General features: G+C 36.6%; 1 protein-coding gene across 1 annotated transcript in view; it reads left to right on the top strand.

Moving 5' to 3' along the window:
- The window catches only part of LOC136762742 (sodium/hydrogen exchanger 3-like), a 50,657-nt gene that overhangs the window by 16,277 nt on the left and 12,957 nt on the right, over window positions 1-21,423 (top strand). Inside the window, exons 4-11 of the mRNA XM_066716301.1 lie at window positions 370-530; window positions 736-814; window positions 2,954-3,131; window positions 3,654-3,874; window positions 4,868-5,070; window positions 5,304-5,378; window positions 5,464-5,534; window positions 7,199-7,328. Of these exons, the coding sequence (XP_066572398.1) occupies window positions 370-530; window positions 736-814; window positions 2,954-3,131; window positions 3,654-3,874; window positions 4,868-5,070; window positions 5,304-5,378; window positions 5,464-5,534; window positions 7,199-7,328 (1,118 nt within the window). The remainder of the gene's footprint in view (window positions 1-369; window positions 531-735; window positions 815-2,953; window positions 3,132-3,653; window positions 3,875-4,867; window positions 5,071-5,303; window positions 5,379-5,463; window positions 5,535-7,198; window positions 7,329-21,423) is intronic.

Here is a 21,423-nt window from a genome sequence, read left to right as displayed (position 1 = left end):
TTTGGTACATTAATTATTTGTTCTGCTATATATCAACTTTGATATATTGGCTTCTCTTATTTTCCTGTAAATGTTCTTATCATTAAACATGGTAAAGTGGTAAATAAAATACATGTATACATTCTGTTAGCCTGTAATATGGTAACAAACAATAATTTAATGTCAGTAAACCTGTAGATATTGGCCATGATTAATTTAATGTTACTCACAAAAAAGGTAAATTATTCCTATGTATTAAATAAGAATGTAGTGTTCATTACTTTGTTTATTAACATTTCGTCATTGATCATTTTACCATCTGAGGTATGTCTATATGTCATTTAATTGTATACTGTATACTGTAAAGTAAATTTACTTTGTCATTGTAAGGTGACCTCAAGATCAGTCTGTTGGAGTTTCTCCTCTTTGGAAGCCTCCTCTCAGCAGTTGACCCCGTGGCCGTTATAGCCGTCTTTGAAGAAGTTCATGTCAATGATGTCCTATTTATTATTGTATTTGGGGAATCTCTTCTTAATGATGGTGTAACAGTGGTAAGACCCCATCTCTGCTATATTGGTTTACATAATAAAGTTTTGGCAACAGGTTCTATAAACCTTTTTCTATTTAAAAAAATGGATTAAGCCTTTATTACTTGACTGATATTTTATATTTAAAAAATACTTACTTATGGTATAATATAATCTAAATGTAAATGTATTCCTAATAAAATGTAATATGTTTCCATTTAACTTCCAGGTGCTGTACAATGTATTTGACTCTTTTGTAACAATAGGAGCAGGAAATATTGATGCTGTGGAAATTATAAAAGGAGTGGGTAAGGGAATATATTTGAGGAACATACTTTGCAATAGCATCAAACAATAAAAATGATAAAAATAAATAAATAAAATAAAAATAAGTCTGTGATTGTCACACATTGTCTTCCTGTTCCCTTTTATCACACAGTTTAGTTAATACTGAAAGCAAATTTAAATTTTATCCTTACCAATACTTACTGTTGGTCGAGGAAAATAAAGGTTTGCAGACTTTTTAGCTTACGGAAACAGCAAAAAGCTGAAAGAGTGGGGGATTTAGGCCAATTAAGTTGATAATTAAGACAGTTGAAAATGTTTAAGTGGAATGATAACTGAAAGACCCAATACAGTGAGGGAAAAAAGTATTTGATCCCCTGCTGATTTTGTACGTTTGCCCACTGACAAAGAAATGATCAGTCTATAATTTTAATGGTAGGTGTATTTTAACAGTGAGAGACAGAATAACAACAAAAAAATCCAGAAAAACACATTTCAAAAAAGTTATAAATTGATTTGCATGTTAATGAGGGAAATAAGTATTTGATCCCCTATCAGCAAGATTTCTGGCTCCCAGGTGTCTTTTATACAGGTAACGAGCTGAGATTAGGAGCACTCTCTTAAAGGGAGTGCTCCTAATCTCAGCTCGTTACCTGTATAAAAGACACCTGTCCACAGAAGCAATCAATCAATCAGATTCCAAACTCTCCACCATGGCCAAGACCAAAGAGCTGTCCAAGGATGTCAGGGACAAGATTGTAGACCTACACAAGGCTGGAATGGGCTACAAGACCATCGCCAAGCAGCTTGGTGAGAAGGTGACAACAGTTGGTGCGATTATTCGCAAATGGAAGAAACACAAAATAACTGTCACTCTCCCTCGCTCTGGGGCTCCATGCAAGATCTGACCTCGTGGAGTTTCAATGATCATGAGAACGGTGAGGAATCAGCCCAGAACTACATGGGAGGATCTTGTTAATGATCTCAAGGCAGCTGGGACCATAGTCACCAAGAAAACAATTGGTAACACACTACACCGTGAAGGACTGAAATCCTACAGCGGCCGCAAGGTCCCCCTGCTCAAGAAATCACATGTACAGGCCTGTCTGAAGTTTGCCAATGAACATCTGAATGATTCAGAGGAGAACTGGGTGAAAGTGTTGTGGTCAGATGAGACCAAAATCGAGCTCTTTGTCATCAACTCAACTCACCGCGTTTGGAGGAGGAGGAATGCTGCCCATGTACCGTCAAATCTTGGGTGAGAACCTCCTTCCCTCAGCCAGGGCATTGAAAATGGGTCGTGGATGGGTATTCCAGCATGACAATGACCCAAAACACACAGCCAAGGCAACAAAGGAGTGGCTCAAGAAGAAGCACATTAAGGTCCTGCAGTGGCCTAGCCAGTCTCCAGACCTTAATCCCATAGAAAATATGTGGAGGGAAGGTCCCCCTGCTCAAGAAAGCACATGTTCATTGGCAAACTTCAGACGGGCCTGTACATCTGAATGATTCAGAGGAGAACTGGGTGAAAGTGTTGTGGTCTGATGAGACCAAAATCAACCTCTTTGGCATCAACTCAACTCGCCGTGTTTGGAGGAGGAGGAATGACCCCAAGAACACCATCCCCACCGTCAAACATGGAGGTGGAAACATTATGCTTTGGGGGTGTTTTTCTGCTAAGGGGACAGGACAGCTGTTTACCTGTATAAAAGACATCTGGGAGCCAGAAATCTTGCTGATTGATAGGGGATCAAATATTTATTTCCCTCATTAACATGCAAATCAATTTATAACTTTTTTGAAATGCATTTTTCTGGATTTTTTTTGTTGTTATTCTGTCTCTCACTGCTAAAATACACCTACCATTAAAATGATAGACTGATCATTTCTTTGTCAGTGGGCAAACGTACAAAATCAAAAGGGGATCAAATACTTTTTTCCCCCACTGTAGCTCTCCCCCAAAAGGATTAAGTATAATTACTCTGAATAATAAAACAACACTCAGAACAAGAAAAACAAAAGGTAATAGAAGTAAACAGCTCATATCTCATAACTCATAGCTGTAATATACTTAGATCATTGAAGTGCAAATTTAAAATATCAGATGTCCTCCTATTGCATGTGGATGTAACACTCATCACTTATCACTCCCCTTCCCCCAGGGTCTTTCTTTGTCGTGGCTTTTGGTGGATCACTAGTGGGAGTTGTGTTTGCAATACTTCTCTCCCTGTTGACAAGAGTATCCAAAAACATCCCGATTGTGGAACCTGGTTTCATCTTCGTCCTCGCATACCTCTGCTACCTCACTGCGGAGATGCTCTCCCTATCACCTATTCTAGCGTAAGAATCACAAATGTTTTAAATCCAGGCCATCTGCCAATGCATTGCAAACGTAACTGATCTTTAATGTGAGTCAATATGTCAATTGCAAATTACAATGCAAATAAGTGTTTTGTTTGTTTGTTCAGGATTTCTTCTGGCTAATGCATAAAATCTCTCTCTCTCTCTCTGTATATATATATATATATTGGTTCTGGTTGTATTTTGGCATTAATGTCAACAACTACACAATTTATGCTTACAAATGTATTTATTTTGTGTTAACTATTGGTAGATGCCACTAATAAACAGTGTATTATATGTTAATGCAACTCTTAATAGATAAATAAATAAGCAACAAGAAATTGCTTTGTATATGCTAATTCACAATAAAAATTAAAAATAAATTCAGTGTTATTGGGAGATTCCTCTTGCTTTAAGACAGTTTGTTTTATGTACTGTAACCTAAATATATCGGTTTCTCTTTACCAGGAATTACACATTTTCCTACTAACAAGGCTTTTTCTGACTCTGGTTTTTCAGAGTAACATTTTGTGGTATCTGTTGTCAAAAGTATGTCAATGCCAATATGCATGAGAAATCGGTGCAGACTGTGAAATACGCCATGAAACTGTTGTCCAATGGATCAGAAACCATCATCTTTGTGTTTTTGGGAATCTCTGCCATTGATACCACAATATGGGTTTGGAATACTGCCTTCGTCCTTCTCACTCTGGGGTTCTTATTAGTATTCAGGTTTATTGGTAAGACGATTGAACAAAAAATGTAATGTACATGTTCTGGTTTGCATTAAGTTAATTGTATAGCTTCAATTGAATGTTTAAGTGCAAACACAACCACAAGGATAACATATTTTATTTCTATAGATTACCTATTCTGGATTTTCAATATGTATAAATTATTGATATGCTATGTAAATCAGTACTATCGAACTTGGACACTCCTTCAGTTATGTGTTCAAGTCTTCAAGTCAAAATATACCCTTCCTTATTATATCTGATGACACTGAAGTTAACAGATGCCCAGTGAGCTGCAGGAGTCACTAACGTGTGTGAGAAGTCACCTCAAGCCTACCCAGCTCAATCAATTACACTGTGTAACATTTTTTTTTTTTTTTTTGGTTCCTGGGTAGTGAGTGTTATTTCCTAATTGCTTATTCCTCAAAATTATAGAAAATTGCTATTATTCCTCACAAACTTTGCTTTTGTGACCAGGACAATGATATTTTTAAATGTACGAATTTGTGTCTTTTCATTCTCATAAAGTCAGAAAAAAACAACATATGAAGCCAAATTAACATGTATTAATACTAAAGTAATACAATAATTACTACAAAAGATTTAGAAGTGAGTAGTTTTTCAAGATTTACGATTATACTGTATTTACAGTATAATCGTAAATCTCGAAAAACGACTCACTTCTAAATCTTTTGTAGTCCTGGTCACAAAAGCAAAGCTTGTGGGGAATAATAGCCATTTTCTATAATTTTGAGGAATAAGCAATTAGGAAATAACACTTACTTCCCAGGAACAAAAAATGTGTTACATAGTGTTATTTGCTAGTTGCTGTGGTGGAAACCTGGTGTCAGTCAGAACCAAAGATGTCTGGGCCGCAGGGCTCGACTTGCACACTGAACATAACTGACAAAATGCTTCATTACCTAAGCATTTAAATATTGAATTTACTAATGTGCCAACCTTGCTTTTTTAATTCTCTATTTTTCTTTGATATTGCAGGAGTCTTTGTTTTGACATGGGTTTTAAACCGCCACAGACTGGTGCCCCTGGAGTTCATAGACCAAGTGGTGATGAGCTATGGAGGCCTACGAGGGGCTGTGGCATTTCTTTTAGCAGTCATGTTGGATGCAAACAAAATTAAGGAAAAAAAACTCATGGTCAGCACAACTATAATTGTTGTCTACTTCACTGTCGTCTTACAGGTGAGGGCACCCATTTAAAATTTTGTAAACATACAGGGCAGATATAAACCCCACGAGTTTATATATAGTTATCTTTATATATATATATATATATATTACTTTTGTCAGAACTATTTCTGGTATGTCTCATGTGTTGTGCCTGTTTTTTTAAGTCCTCATAATTATGTTGAAAAAATCATAGCCAACATTTGTTCAACACCCTGATTTTCTGTCGGTAGGGTATAACAATCAAGCCTTTGGTGACCTGGCTGAAAGTGAAAAGGAGTGTACACTATGATCCTCTACTGATTGTTAAACTACAAAGTAGGGTAAGGTGCTATTAGCAGCAGGACGTGTTCAAGAAAATTGAAAGTATGAAATAAGCTCCTGAGTGTCAAATTCTTTTCTTTTTAGGCATTTGACCATATTCTTATCGCAATTGAAGATATTTCCGGACAAACTGGGCATAACTATATGAGAGATAAGTAAGTCATGAATACTAGTTTTGTTTATAAAAAATCTATATTCTTCCTCAATTTGAAAAGGAGTTACAATGCAGTGATTCTTTGGAATACAGTCATTTCCTCCAGTACTCCAGTATTTTAATCAACATTTTCTGAGTTAGATAAAGAAACAGCATTTGATCAAAAATGCATGAAGATCTAAATTGAATATTTCTAGAACTAAATTTAATATTTCTAGATATATTTTACATTCCTAGAGTTTTAAAGCTGACTGTTTCTCTGTTACTCTTTGGACCTGGTTCAAGCTGAATCAACCTTCTACTAAACACCGAGTCTCTTGCTATTTTCTGCAACTCTTCAATGCATATCATTTGATTAATTGCAATTCAAAGTATTTCCTACAGATTTAACCTAAAAAATAGTCTATATGTTAGTTTCAGTGTACCAAAATCAAGGTGTTTTAAGGCTTGTTCAGCTTCAACATGCCAATTGTCTAATCAAATGTTTGCAATTTATTATATAGTTTGTTTTGTAGTAGTTTAAATAAATTGTCTAAATAAAAATGTTAACAGTTTTATTAAAGAAAAGAAAACCATTTTATAAAATATCAACACTCAACATGTTTATCTACTTGTTTTCCTAACTATCATCTAATTAAATCTGATATTTATGACCATATATATATTTTGTTTTATTAAAAATAACTATTTACTATAGTTTGGTTTTGTAAAGGTTTATATGATGTTTTTGAACAATCCCCATTTATATTTGATTGTTCTTTCAGAATACATTTTGTATTAGTTTTGCAGCTATTAATATTTTGCTCCAGTATTTCAAGGTATTGTAGCAGGTTGGGGGGCCTGTCACAAGAAGGGCTGTATGTAGGCGGGGTCTGGTCTTGATACACATAGTAGGGAGGCAGGCAGAGGGTACAAAACAGGCTCGTTGTTGTTTTATTGCTTCCCTCAGTGTCAAAACAAGCAAACCAAAACCTAGCTCTGTTCGAGCACTAACTAAACTTTAAACAGTCCCTACTTAAACAAAACACTACTAACAATAACAGTAAACACCAGGCAGACAGAAGTATAAAGGGATAAGGCAGGTTCATAATAAAAGTCCATAATCCAAGTCCATTACCGGTGGGAGGTTGTCAGACAGTCCGGGGTTCAAGAGGGAGAATGGTCCAGGTCCAGAAAAAGGGTCTCAAGCGAGTGAATCCATCAACTGTAAACTTCACCCTTCTTTCTCCTGCTCCTGCTCTTCCACGCTGTCTTCGTCTTCGTCTTCGTCTTCGTCTTCGTCTTCGTCTTCGTCTTCGTCTTCGTCTTCGTCTTCGTCTTCGTCTTCGTCTTCGTCTTCTCAACCTCCTGTGCATCTTGCTACCCCCAGCCAAGCATGCACACCCTGGTTTGTTTCCTTCTTCCTTTTATAGGGGAAGTGGTGGGCAGGGCTATGGCCATCAGGAGCCCTGCTGGCTTCTGGGGTTTGGAGTCTTGGAGGAGAGGTTTTGTAGTCTCCTCCACTGAAAGACCCGCCCTGACCCCAGCCTTGCCTCTCACACTGCCACAGTATTATTAGTATAACTGGTGTTTTATTATTACTCTAAACCAACTTTGTGCATTTCATAGAAAATCATACCATCATACCTTTCAGCTTTTTTAACCTTCCATTTCTTTACTTCTCAGGTGGACACAGTTTGATGAAAAATGGCTGTGTTGGTTCTTCATGAAATCTTCAGCAAGGAAGTCAAGGGATTACTTGTTCAGTGTTTTCCACCAGCTCAATCTGAATGATGCCATTAGCTATGTCTCAGAGGTAATAAGAACAATACAAAACTGCCAAGAGTGCAGCATGCCTCCTATAGTTTGTATTGAACTGTTATTGAACCATGCATATACCATTCCTAGCTTTAGAGAAGCCCACCTGGTAGTGGTTTAAAAGTATCTGAGCACTGCTGGGTTGGGGTGGTTAGAAGTCAAGTAAAGCTAGGTAAAGTCAGGTAAAATACAATAAATAAAATAAAACTGAAACACACCTGGATAATCCACCATCAACATAGCATTCTAACAGTGGGTAAGAACTATGTTTAGTGCTTTAATTTGAGCATGACATGTCAGCTACAAGGCAATGATTGTAGAGGACTGAATTAAGATAATATTCCTGGGTGACGCATCTAGCGGAGTACAAACCATTGTACTTTATATAGTTTAAGTGTATATGTATTATTAAGAAGTAATTAGACAAAGCTTGACAAAACCATGTTTATGCTCAAAGCTTTTGGCATTCAGATTTCAACTGAGAATGTGTATGGAGGCATAAGGAAATATTATTTTTAGCTTTGTCATCTAATTTCTCCATTGTGCTACACAACACATTATTTTATGTCTGCTTTTTCCAAATAACATCTAACTAGATTTTTACAGCAAGGTTTCATTTTATGTTTAAGGGTGAGAAAAAAGGATCACTAGCCTTTTTGCGGTCTGACAATGATGCAAATGTGGATTTTGAAAAGAAAATTGGTGCTGAGATTTCATATATGACTCCAAGGGGAACACCTGATGATACTCCTGTATCCATTATACTGTAAGTAGTGGTTTCACAACATTAAAATTATATTCATTATCCTCCAAATGAGGAAAAAACTCAACAAGTAGGAAAATGGCCATTCAGGGTGCTCACCTAAGTTAAGATTTAACAAAAGCAAATGTATCATTTCATTGGGTCATTCAAAGTCTTTTAAGAAAGGGGTGGTAAAGTTAACATCATTATATTTTTGTATGAATATAAGAAACATAAGAAAGTTTACAAATGAGAGGAGACCATTCGACCCATCGTACTCGTTTGGTGTTGTAAGCAAATGGAACCTCCTGTAGCAGTGACTGGAACTAAGACAGTTCAGGTTCAATGTGATTTATTACAGAGTCCAGAATATAGATCATGATATACAAGTATACCGGGTACAGCAAGGCAAAACTAATACCAAGACTTTATGGACAAGTCAGCTTTTATGAGTTGAACCCCTGTCCAACTCCACCTTCCAGAGTGACCACCCCACCCACCAGAGTATCCAATGGCTATTAGCATCATAAGTGAGACATTTTGAAATGCTATTGATACAAGACTGGTAAGCAAACTGTGTCCTTATCAACCTTCTGTTCCTATTGATACCAGGGACCCCACCTTTGCTCAGCCATCTGCGTTTACCTTCTGTGAATTAGGACAATACTCAAGAACATTTGGGAAGTCGACTTTAAACTGTGGAATTTAATCATGGTGGAATTTCCCCAGCTTCAGCAGTTACACATTATTCCTTACAGTGTGCATTAATAACAAAGTGATCCAAGAATCACGTCCAGTCTATTCTTTACTGTTCCCAAATTATCGTCTTCAACCACATCGCTTATTGAAATAATTCACTGTATGAAAAAGTGTCTCCTGTTTTCTGTCTTGAATGCCTTGAATCCCAATTTTCATTTGTGTCCCTGGGTCTGTGTTTCCCTGCTGATCTGAAAAACGTCCTCTGGTTTAACATGGTCAATGTCTTTCATGAATTTGACAACTTGAATCAAGTCCCCACGTAGTCTCCTCTGTTCCAGGGTGAAAAGGTTCAGTTCCCTCAGTCTCTCAGTAGGACATTCCCTTCAGACCTGGAATAAGTCTGGTTGCTCTCCTCTGAACAGCAGCGATATCTTTCTTGAAGTGTGGAGCCCAGAACTGTACACAGTATCCAGATGAGCTCTAACTAGTGCATTGTACAGTCTGAATATTACTTCCCTTGTTTTAAATTCTACACTTTTGCCAATATACCCTAGTACTTTGTTTTCCTTTTTTATTGCTTCCCCACATTGTTTCAATGGGGAAAGTGATGAGTCCTAGGTATTTCTCATGCGTTACTTCATCTAGTTCTATCCCACCCATAGTGTAATTATAGTGGACATTTTTGTTGCCTACATGTAATACCTTGCATTTGTCCACATTGAATTTCATCTGCCAGGTGTCGGCCCACAACTGAATATTATCATAATATTATTATTAGCCTGTGCTGCCGAGATTGTATCTGCTGAACCACCTATTTTAGTATCATCTGCCAATTTGACAAGTTTGATAACTATCCCAGAGTCCAGATCATTAATATAGATTAGAAAAAGCAAAGGCCCTAGTACTGATCCCTGTGGAACTCCACTAACAACTTCACTCCAGTTAGAAGTGACTCCTCTAATCGACACCCTCTGTTTCCTATACATCAACCACTTCATAATCCATTTACTTACGTTACTCTGAATGCCTACAGCTTCCAATTTGAGGATCTGTCTTTGGTGTGGAACCTTATCAAAAGCTTTTGAAAAGTATATCATACCATATGCTTTCACATTACCTAAAGCTGCAGTTGCTAAATTAGTAAGACATGATCTGCCTCATCTAAACCTGTGTTGACTATCTCCAAGAATATGGTTTTCATTAAGATGCTCCACTATTTTCTGTCTATTCATTTTTTCAAATTACCCTTTCTTGTGGATAGGTATGACATTAGCAGTTTTCCAGTCAGTTGGCACATCCCCTGTTCTAAGTGTCATTTGGAATATTGTTGTAAGCAGCCTATAAATAATTTCCCTAATTTCTTTAAGTACTTTTGGAAATATACCATCTGGCCAAGGTGATTTGGTTGTTTTTAATTCTGCTAGTGCCTTTAGTACCTCCTCTTCATTTATCCTGATCTCTATTAGGGTTTGACTGAACTGATTGTTAACCTGTGGCATATTATCTGTGTTTTCTATTGTAAAAACCTCTGTGAAATACTAATTTAGAACATTTGCCACATCGTGTTAGTTTTCTAAGATACTTAAATTTTTGCCCTTTAGCTGTTTCATTTCCTCCATTATTGACCTCTTGCTGTTATAGTATTGAAAAAAGGTCTTTGCATTAAGTTTAGCTCCAAGAGCTATGAGTCTTTCTATTTCCCTCTGTGCTTTCCTGATCCCTTTCTTAACATCTCTTTGCAGCTCTATATATTCTTTGTATTTTGTTTAGTCTTCATCTGTTTTGTATGCATTATACAACACTTTCATTCTCTTGATATTTGTTTGCATAGTTCTATTAAACCATTTGTGCCAATGTTTTTTGGTCCTCAATTTGCAAGATTTTGGTAAACAAAATTGTTTTTAAATATAACCAGTGTGCCTCATCTATCTCTTCTAAGTACTGCCTCATACCTTCAAGGTTTGCTTTTAAAATTGTAGACCACTGTTATGTGAAACACATTATGAAAGAGAATGCTAATTTTCTGTTATTATTTTGATTAAGGCAAGATCATGACAGTTCTGTGGGTCTTGCTATGCAAGCCTTAGAGCAGGGAAGAAAAGTTTGTTCAGAAGACATAGACACTCACAACATGTTACAGCAAAACCTCTACAGGGCAAGGAAGCAGGTAAGTTACAAGCTATAATTTATTATTTTTAATATATCTAATATACCTTTTATAAACTTAATTGCATAAACTACTTGCATATACATCCATAGCTGTTTTGTAAATATGAACTTTGACAGGCTAGTACACATTTTCCAAAAAGAAAGAACGCTCAACAGGTTTTCTTTCTTTTCTGAACTCTGAGGATATTGTTCCTGTATATGTCTTGATTTTACTCTTTGAGATTAACTTCAACAAAGCTTTAGGATACACTCTGTTTGTACTTCATTACTTGAGCACATTACTTGAGACCATGCACAGACTGCAAATTGTTTCTAAAACTTAAGCCTTTAATCAGAACCGATTTTGAGGTTTCTCAATGTCAAAACAGTAATTGCAAGCCTGTTAAACTAGGGATTTAAATGTAGAAATTAAACCAGAATTGCGAATACATTTAGGAAGTGAATTCCATAAATAATGAGGCAGTTGGTATATTGATTTCAGTGGTACTTAGAGAATTTTCAGAGTCCAGAGAATTGTGAAGGACAAACATGTCCTAGGAGTACAAGGGTGTTAAAAGCAAAATTGGCCTTTATATGCTCTATAAGTCAATACAATATTTTTAATCAATCGAAAAATAAACTGTCTGAAAGTCCAATTATCATAGAACTGGAACAAAACATTATTTCATCTTAGTTTTAGTAAGCATAAATAAGCAGAGTTCAGAGCTAACTACTGAACTTAAGTTAAGGTAGACAATAAGTGAAAAAATTAAAGCAGGTGTGGTTTTAGTTCAGAATCAATAAAAAAACCACCAAAATCTCTCATGTTTAAAACCATTTATGGAACTGATGAGACTGTGAAAGAAGGTTTTGCAAAACAAGTAGTATATCTGTTTGAATTAAGTAAAACAATTTCATAATGATCCAAGTTTTGATTTTGTTCAAACAAATATGATGTTTGGATGGCCATTAAATTACATGAATTTCTGTATAATGAAAATGAAAACACATTTTAGTTATTATTTTGGTTTGACAGATAATTATTCATAATTCCAAGTACTTTGAATTTGCAATTGTTGGTAGGGTGTGGGCCTTAATCAACTTAAACAATATGTATAATTCACAAAAAAGTGTCGGTTCCTTCCATTTGCTTAAGACTGAAAGTTCTTACCAGACTCTGAATACTGAATTCAAATGCCTTGTTGCAGACGTTATTAATGCTCGTTTGCCTACTCTTTAATCAACTGCAGCACAGGCACGAGTACAGCAAAAACCGTATCAGCACGAACAAAGATGAAAATGAAGTCCAGGAAATTTTCCAGCGTACCATGAGAAGGCGACTAGAGTCCTTTAAGTCAACCGAGATGGGGATCCCAAACCAAAAGATTTTTCCCAAACCCAAAAAGGATCAAACAAATGAGGTCAGCCATGATGTCTATGCATTTTTTTTTTTCGATTTTCTACTGCCTTTTATTTCCACCAAGCATTACATCTTCACAAACACTGCACAACTAGGTTTTAATATGCCTACATACTTAGTTGAGACAAGCCATAGCTGCTGCATAAAAAAGGCCATTTAAACTATTTTCACATTCAGTTACACAGGGTTTACAGCATGCATCTTTGCATCTGTTTTATGTTTCCTCACATAATTCTCTAAATAATCGCATCATTCCTAGAGGCTACTTGGCATCAAAGTATAACAGCACACACTCAGGGCTGGTTTCATACACAAAGATTAAAACTAGTCATGGACAATATTATTTGAGGTAGGGTAGATCAAGACTGCTGCTAATCAAGGTCTATGAAACCAACCGTCAAATTATTTGAAAACTGACAAATGTCATATAGAACATCAGATCACCTTCAATAACTATCGTGATCAAGAAAGTGTCTTGCACAAGCCAACCTCAATGAACAGTAACCACCAGGTTCCCATCACCTTATATTCACTGTTTTCCTTTTTTTCTCCCAAGATGGTAAATGGCAAACCTACACTGCAGACTCCAGATTTGAAACACTCTTCTCAAGATAAAGGTATTGCACACCTGACTAGCCGAGACAGTTAGAAACCCATGTATAATACAGTAAGGGAAAAAAGTATATGATCCCCTGCTGATTTTGTACATTTGCCCAACAAAACAACAAAAAAAATAAAAAAAACGCATTTCAAAAAAGTTATAAATTGATTTGCATGGTAATGAGTGAAATAAGTATTTGACCCCTTTGACTTAGTACTTGGTGGCAAAACCCTTGGTGGCAAAACCCTTGTTGGCAATCACAGAGGTCAGACGTTTCTTGTAGTTGGCCACCAGGTTTTCACACAACCCAGGAGGGATTTTGTCCCACTCCTCTTTGCAGATCCTCTCCAAGTCATTAGGGTTTCGAGGCTTGAGTTTGGCAGCTCGAACCTTCAGTTCCCTCCACATATTTTCTATGGGATTAAGGTCTGGAGACTGGCTAGGCCACTGCAGGACCTTAATGTGCTTCTTCTTGAGCCACTCCTTTGTTGCCTTGGCTGTGTGTTTTGGGTCATTGTCATGCTGGAATACCCATCCACGACCCATTTTCAATGCCCTGGCTGAGGGAAGGAGGTTCTCACCCAAGATTTGACGGTACATGGGCAGCATTCCTCCTCCTCCAAACGCGGTGAGTTGAGTTGATGACAAAGAGCTCGATTTTGGTCTCATCTGACCACAACACTTTCACCCAGTTCTCCTCTGAATCATTCAGATGTTCATTGGCAAACTTCAGACAGGCCTGTACATGTGATTTCTTGAGCAGGGGGACCTTGCGGCCGCTGTAGGATTTCAGTCCTTCACGGTGTAGTGTGTTACCAATTGTTTTCTTGGTGACTATGGTCCCAGCTGCCTTGAGATCATTAACAAGATCCTCCCATGTAGTCTGGGCTAATTCCTCACCGTTCTCATGATTACTGAAACTCCATGAGGTGAGATCTTGCATGGAGCCCCAGACCGAGGGAGACTGACAGTTATTTTGTGTTTCTTCTATTTGTGAATAATCGCACCAACTGTTGTCACCTTCTCACCAAGCTGCTTGGTGATGGTCTTGTAGCCCATTCCAGCCTTGTGTAGGTCTACAATCTTGTCCCTGACATCCTTGGACAGCTCTTTGGTCTTGGCCATGGTGGAGAATTTGGAATCTGATTCATTGATTGCTTCTGTGGACAGGTGTCTTTTATATAGGTAACGAGCTGAGATTAGGAGCACTCCCTTTAAGAGAGTGCTCCTAATCTCAGCTGTTTACCTGTATAAAAGACATCTGGGAGCCAGAAATCTTGCTGATTGATAGGGGATCAAATACTTATTTCACTCATTAACATGCAAATCAATTTATAACTTTTTTGAAATGCGTTTTTCTGGATTTTTTTGTTGTTATTCTGTCTCTCACTGTTAAAATACACCTATCATTAAAATTATAGACTGATCATTTCTTTGTCAGTGGGCAAACATACAAAATCAGCAGGGGATCAAATACTTTTTTCCCTCACTGTATGCATTCATACCCTGGATTAAAAAAATGTAGAGAAATCATTATATATATATATATATATATTTGCATTCAGATTTGTATTTTTCTGATGCAGAAAACCACTTATGAACGTGGTGGTGCTATTAGATTCCTGGCCGACAGACAATAAGAATAATAGCAGAGTTAATACCATGTTCATACAGTTATTCATATTATAGGCAGAGAGCACTGACAAATCGATTTGTTATTACTACTTGTACTTCTCATGTCTGTCATGTCAAACAGTAGCCTTGGTGTAATGGGGGACACTCCTCTCCAATGACTCATATGACTGTACCATAATATCTAGCAAGAGACAAGCAGATAAATCAACCTTTTTATTTTTACTTATACATAGGCCTGGAACAAATCAAAACTGTGATTCAGACACTAATATCAAATTACAATTCTGATACAAACAATTATAAAAACAATAAAATATACTCACAACAGTATTAATAAAGTAGTCCACCATTTTTCATGACTAAGAGTACTTTGTTTTTACTGATATCTCTCCTTGGATATCCCTTACTTCTTTCTAATTATCTTTCCAAGCTGCCATTAAGTACTGTTTTAAATTTGCAATCGGAAATGTAGTTCAGGTCATGGTTGTGTGCAGTCAGATTTTGCAAGCATTTTTATTTGCTTATGATTGTCCCGCTCAGGCAATGAAAACCCAGCATTTATGGCAGATGAGGAACCACCAGCTCCTCTGAGGACTCCACCATGGGTCGTCAGTGAAGATGCTGTTGTGCCCTCACAGAGAGCCCGTGACCACCTGCCCAGCTCCCATGTTGCCTGACTCATTCCTCTGAAATTCAGCACAAGACTCCTTTCCGCTAGCTGATGTTCCTGTTCCTGATGAACTTCCTCACTCCTTTCTGCCCAATAGGACAAATATGTAATTCTTTACTTTGTATGCTTTTAATAATATAGAAAACCATGTATAATTTCCATATGTATAACCAGGAAAATATGTACTAACTTATAATAATAGCTGAACCAACATTTTATTTCTTCTGTATAAGTTATGCCTTTAATATATCAGCTCAAATAGAATATGAGCATCAATGGAAAAAAAATCGGAAGATTTCAAGTTCTATTGCTTTGCTTTATCAGTAGGCATCTAGTGATGTAATGTTAAGAGAAGATACAGTTTAACGTTTTTACTACAGAACTGTTGCTCACACTGCGATTATTTTCATTCATAAATGACAAGGCTTCCTGCAATAACATTTCAAACCAATATATTATAAAGTAATCTATGGCCCACACATGTATCTGCCATGCTGCAGCACAACGATCCTGCTATATTAACAGTCAAAATGGGAATAAAAAAAGTCACACACAAAAGTTATAAGTTGGCAAGTCATGACCTACCTCATCTAGATTTTAGATTAGATCATCCATTTAGATGTTCCTATAATTTTTATTTTATGATAATTTGAGTTTTAAACAACATTTTAGTAACGGGGTCAAACCCTAATCCCACCCAACCATGTATAAATACTACTTTTTGTCCCATTGCATGATTATAGTTCATACTGCTTGTAAAGTTGTGACGGTACAAACCATCATACACAACTGTTCTCTGACAGGATGTATTACTGTGCCTCAGGCCCCAGCATCCTCCCCACTGACCTATATTGCCCTTTTACTGTTGTTCCTTTAGTCTTTAAATCTTGTCATTCTACCCAGCACAGGCATTGTACATCACTCGGAGCCGCTGGCCTTTTCCTGACACAGACTTCCATATAGTTATGCATGGGTGCATCACACTGAATCTAAATCGCTTTGCTGCTCAAGAAACTGAATTAAAAACACACATGCTTGGGACTGAAAATACAAATCACTTCTAACACAAAGAGTTGTGTAGCTCTCCAGTAACATAGCTGAAGGTAATTGTCCTGCAAGACATATTAAAATTGATAAAATACTAACAGGAAACCAAAGGAACATGGCAGATACTCCACTTAAATTAAACAAATTATGGTCCCTTGCCCACTGAGGTTGGTGCTCAACATTTTCAATGTTTATATTTTATTGTTTTTCCCTTCAGTGGAAAAAGTAAAACATTAAGAAGCATAAGGAACTTTTATCTACAGAACAATATTGATTACAAAAAAACTACATCAAAGAAAACAAAAAACATTACAACTATAATTATGTTCAGTGGCATTAACATCTAAGCATAATAATAATAATAATAATAATTATAATAATAATAATAATAATAATAATAATAATAACAATGATAATGTAATGTTTACATTTGTAAATTGTAATTGCCCTGCAGAATGCACATTATTGTAATTATATTGAATCATATAGGATATAGGATATAGAAATTCTTTCATTTTTTCACTTTAAATTGCCAATTGTTACTGTATCATTTTTATTTGTATCTGTTTTAACTCCACTGCATGTAGGACTTGCTCTTAGATAAATTTACAAAACTGTTGTATATTGTATTTTCTTGTTCTTTTCTTACTGTAGTACGTTCCCTGAATATTAGAATATTTTGTATTGTGTGTGTATATTTTGTGACAACATGAGTTGCCCAGGGTAAGGGTGCCTGCTAAGAAATAATTAGTAATAGAACACCATAGTAAGCCTTCTGATTTACTGAATGCAAAAATACTTTGGATCTTTCCACTATTGCCTCTGGGGTAAAATCTCAGGCTGGAGCCAATTCCTTGCACAGTGTATGAGGTGGTTCATATGGGAGCAGGGAGCCCTCCAGATTGGAAAATCCATGCATGGAAGCACTGGGCTGTTGTTTCTCCAAATTCAGATGGGATCTCATGTCTTCCTCTCTGTTGTGCGCTCAAAGGTCTTGAGCAATAGGCGCATTTACACTGCTGGTTCTGATCCAGATCAAATGCAGAGAGTAGTCACAATCTGGAATAAACTACCCAGCAATGTGGTAGAAGCTGAAAGTTTGGGAACATTTAAAAATAGACTGGATAGCATTCTTGGATCAATTAGATATTAATGGACACCAAACGAGCACGATGGGTCGAATGGCCTCCTCTCGTTTGTAAACTTTCTTATGTTCTTATGTTAAAACTAACACTGAATGGCTTGTTATTGTTATGTTAGCAAACAATATTTATGTTTTTATTTTTAAATGCTTTGGTTATGAAAAAACAAGATAAAATTTGATAAAGCTCCATGTTCTAAAGGACTACTTTAATATATGCATATATTAGATCCCTTATGGCGGCTGACTGTTGATCCGAGTAGGGTATTGCTGCAGACCTGGAGACATTGGAATGTGGGAGGAGTACCTGTCAATCATTTTGTATGCAGCCAATCTCTTTGCAGAAAATGCTCGTCAATCACTTTTTATGCGGACAATCACCTTCTTCATTTCTTTGTAAGCGCTTCGAGGAGGGAGATGCACAATCTTCCTGGTGTCATATTAAATGACATGTTTACACTCTGTGGAGTTAATGTCAGTTACCAGTGATGTACATAACTTGACAATATTTGTTTAATATACACCAATCAGCCATAAAATTATGACCACCGACAGGTGAAGTGAATAACACTGATAATCTCGTTATCATGGCACCTGTCAATGGGTGGGATATATTAGAACATTTGTTCTAAGTGAACATTTTGTCCTCAAATGTGATGTGTTAGAATCAGGAAAAATGGGCAAGTGTGAGGATCTGAGCGACTTTGACAAGGGCCAAATTGTGATGGCTAGACGACTGGGATCTCCAAAACTGTAGCTCTTGTGGGGTGTTCCCGGTCTGCAGTGGTCAGTACCTATCAAAAGTGGTCCAAGAAAGGAAAAGCGGTGAACAGGCGACAGGGTCATGGGCGGTCAAGGCTCATTGATGCACGTGGGGAGCGAAGGCTGGCCCGTGTGGTCCGATCCAACAGACGAGCTACTGTAGCTCAAATTGCTGAAAAAGTTAATGCTGGTTCTGATAGAGAGGTGTCAGAACACACAGTGCATCGCAGTTTGTTGCGTATGACCAGTCAGGGTGCCCATGCAGACCCCTGTCCACTGCCAAAAGTGCCTTCAATGGGCACGTGAGCACTGGACCACGGAGCAATAGAAGAAGGTGGCCTGGTCTGATGAATCATGAGTTCAAGGTGTTGACTTGGCCTCCAAATTCCCCAGATCTCAATCCAATCGAGCATCTGTGGGATGTGTTGGACAAACAAGTCCGATCCATGGAGGACCCACCTCGCAACTTACAGGACTTAAAGGATCTGCTGCTAACGTCTTGGTGCCAGATACTACAGCACACCTTCAGAGGTCTAGTGGAGTCCATGCCTCGATGGGTCAGGGCTGTTTTGGCGGCAAAAGGGGGACCTACACAATATTAGGCAGGTGGTCATAATGTTATGGCTGATCGGTGTATATTTGATGTTGTACCAAACACTGAGAAGTTTTCCATCTTGACAATTTGAACTCATTTTGAATGGGTATGTGTTGCTTCTATCAAAATGTGAATGGTCTTGTTTTGATCAGCAGACTGTCTGGTTCCAGAATATGTCATAATTATCAATATTTTCTGAGATTTTGTATTCCTACTCAGAATATGGGGGTGCGGCATAAATGCGGAGGGGGGGTTAAAAAAATTTTTTTCACATTGTTAGAAAGCTGAGAATCTCAGCTTTCATGGTACCAAACACAACAGTGAAGAGTACACATGGGATTAAAGAGAAGCACATGGATTTAAGGGTACCAGAGGGGTTTGTCATTTTAAGGGATTACATTTTGTTAAACAAAACAAGTCCATGATTTATTTTTTATCCCTAATTGCTTATTTGTTCTATGCTTTAATTTCATCGAGACATTAAACTGCATACATTTCAATAAATACTGGAAAAATTGAGGTGTTCTAAAACATTTGACCAGTAGTGTATACATATATATAAACCTACTTTAGTGGTCACCTCCATTCAAGACAACTGCTTGCTATATATATATATATAGAGAGAGAGAGAGAGAGAGAGAAAAAGTATACATTTTTTAAATTGATTACTATTTATGAAATAGTTTTAATCCACTTTTGATTTTAGAAAGCAGAATCTTTAACATCCAAGAGGAATTTATATAAACACAGTTTTGCACTTGGGATCAGTGCTATTTTACCTGCTCCTTTATTTTTTATTGCTTTCTTTCTCCTGCCCGTTCCCTCTCAGTACCTGTCATAAAATCCCAGTTTCTTTGTACTTGAGTTAAGTGTGGTATTTCCTGTGCAATTTGAGCTTTTTTGTGTGTGTTTGTTTTAAAGCCATGACTCATCTTTTTTTTTTTTTTTAGAAATATTTACATTTCCTGATTTTTTTAACTAAAAAAGAACAAAGAAGGCACCTATTTTCCCTGTGGGAATCTCCCTCTCCATTGTATTTACATAACTTAAGGACTGTATTGTAACAATCTTCACAATGAAAATTAGGCACAACGGACGTCATTCACTCAACAGTGGTAAAGTATTTTGCACGCAGTGTGCTCCTTTACTCTGTGCTTTTTGCACAGTGCTGTATACACATTCTAGTGACAGTCAACCTGTGTGTGAAAAAAGTATTGTGACCCTCTGAGGTTAAAAACTGTATGAAGAGCCTTTTTTCTTCTGTTTTAAGAAACCTCTGTAAAATGTGTTCTGCAGCAGATAACATATTACTTTCATATTACTTGGGTCTTCATAGTTTTTAGGTATTTTTTTATTTTTTTTAAATTATTATTATTATTATTATTATTATTATTATTATTATTATTATTATTATTATCATTATTATTATTATTAAAAGTAGTAGTAGTATGTACATAATTTCTAATTAAGTGTATAGAGTATTTTCCTTTCATGGTGATTGTTGCTGCGTGGTTTGAAAGGCATACCATTAAACCTGAAAAATACATAGTGGTTGACACTATTCTTTATTCATGTTGGCTGTTCTGTTCTGCATTGACGAAAGAATCTGACAACTGCAGTTTAACAGAAATAGCATCCATATCTTGATTTTGTTATTTTTGTAACTAAATAAAATTGTAAAAATATAATATTTATGTATTTATCTTTATCCAAATGGGACACATATAGTGTCCGGAACCAAGGGTCAGGTAATGAAATAAATAACTAATAATAAAAAAAAGCATTATGAATGTATAGAATATCTTCCCATACTGACCAGAATTCTATAATAAATTGAAACACAGCATACTTCCTCCTCTCTCATAAAGTACAATGATATGTGAGGATCTAGACGTAGTGAATTGCTGTCTATTGTAAACTACACAATTTTAATTTTAAATGCATGATTTAGTTCATAAATATAATAAGTATTCATCTGTACAGTTATTTAGCAGATGCCTGTCTTATTTACATAGTGGTACAAACAGTAAGTATTCGCACCAGAGGTGTTTAAGAGTTGAATGCAAAGTTTCTGAACTTACACATGTGTCTGCATCTACTTAACAAATATCATCTGCAAAATCCCCTTCCCCCGAAAACCTTACTTAGTCCTCTGCACTGCCTAGTATCTGTGGTAAAGTGGTAACACCCCCGATACTCCACGGTAACAATATATCTCCAACAGATCTACATGTTACAGTCAATACAGTATAGGTATAAGAACAAATAAGAATGATTTATAGGTTTCAACTAAACATACAAATCTTAAGAATGCGTGAAGGTGGCACAATAACTGGTTAAGATTTAAAAGGTTTATAGCTTGTGGATGATAACATTAATATATGGTTTCATCTTGTCTTTATTAATATATCTTCAGTGGAATACATTAAAAACATGTCTCCTGGAATTCTGAAAGAGTGGATTGTTCTTTACTTTACAAGCTCTAGAATTTGTTTAACATAGGATTTCCTTAGAGAACACCTGATTCACTATAGTGCAAAGGAAAAAGATAGCAGGTCTGATCTGATCTACTGTGGTTCTGGGAGCTTTTGACTGGGAAGGAAACATTTAAACAATATTACAGGGTAACAATA

Source organism: Amia ocellicauda, chromosome 11 (genome assembly GCF_036373705.1).
Source record: "Amia ocellicauda isolate fAmiCal2 chromosome 11, fAmiCal2.hap1, whole genome shotgun sequence".
Lineage (NCBI taxonomy): Eukaryota > Metazoa > Chordata > Actinopteri > Amiiformes > Amiidae > Amia > Amia ocellicauda.
Note: the sequence above shows the minus strand (reverse complement) of the source record. Positions and strands in the feature narration are given on the sequence as shown.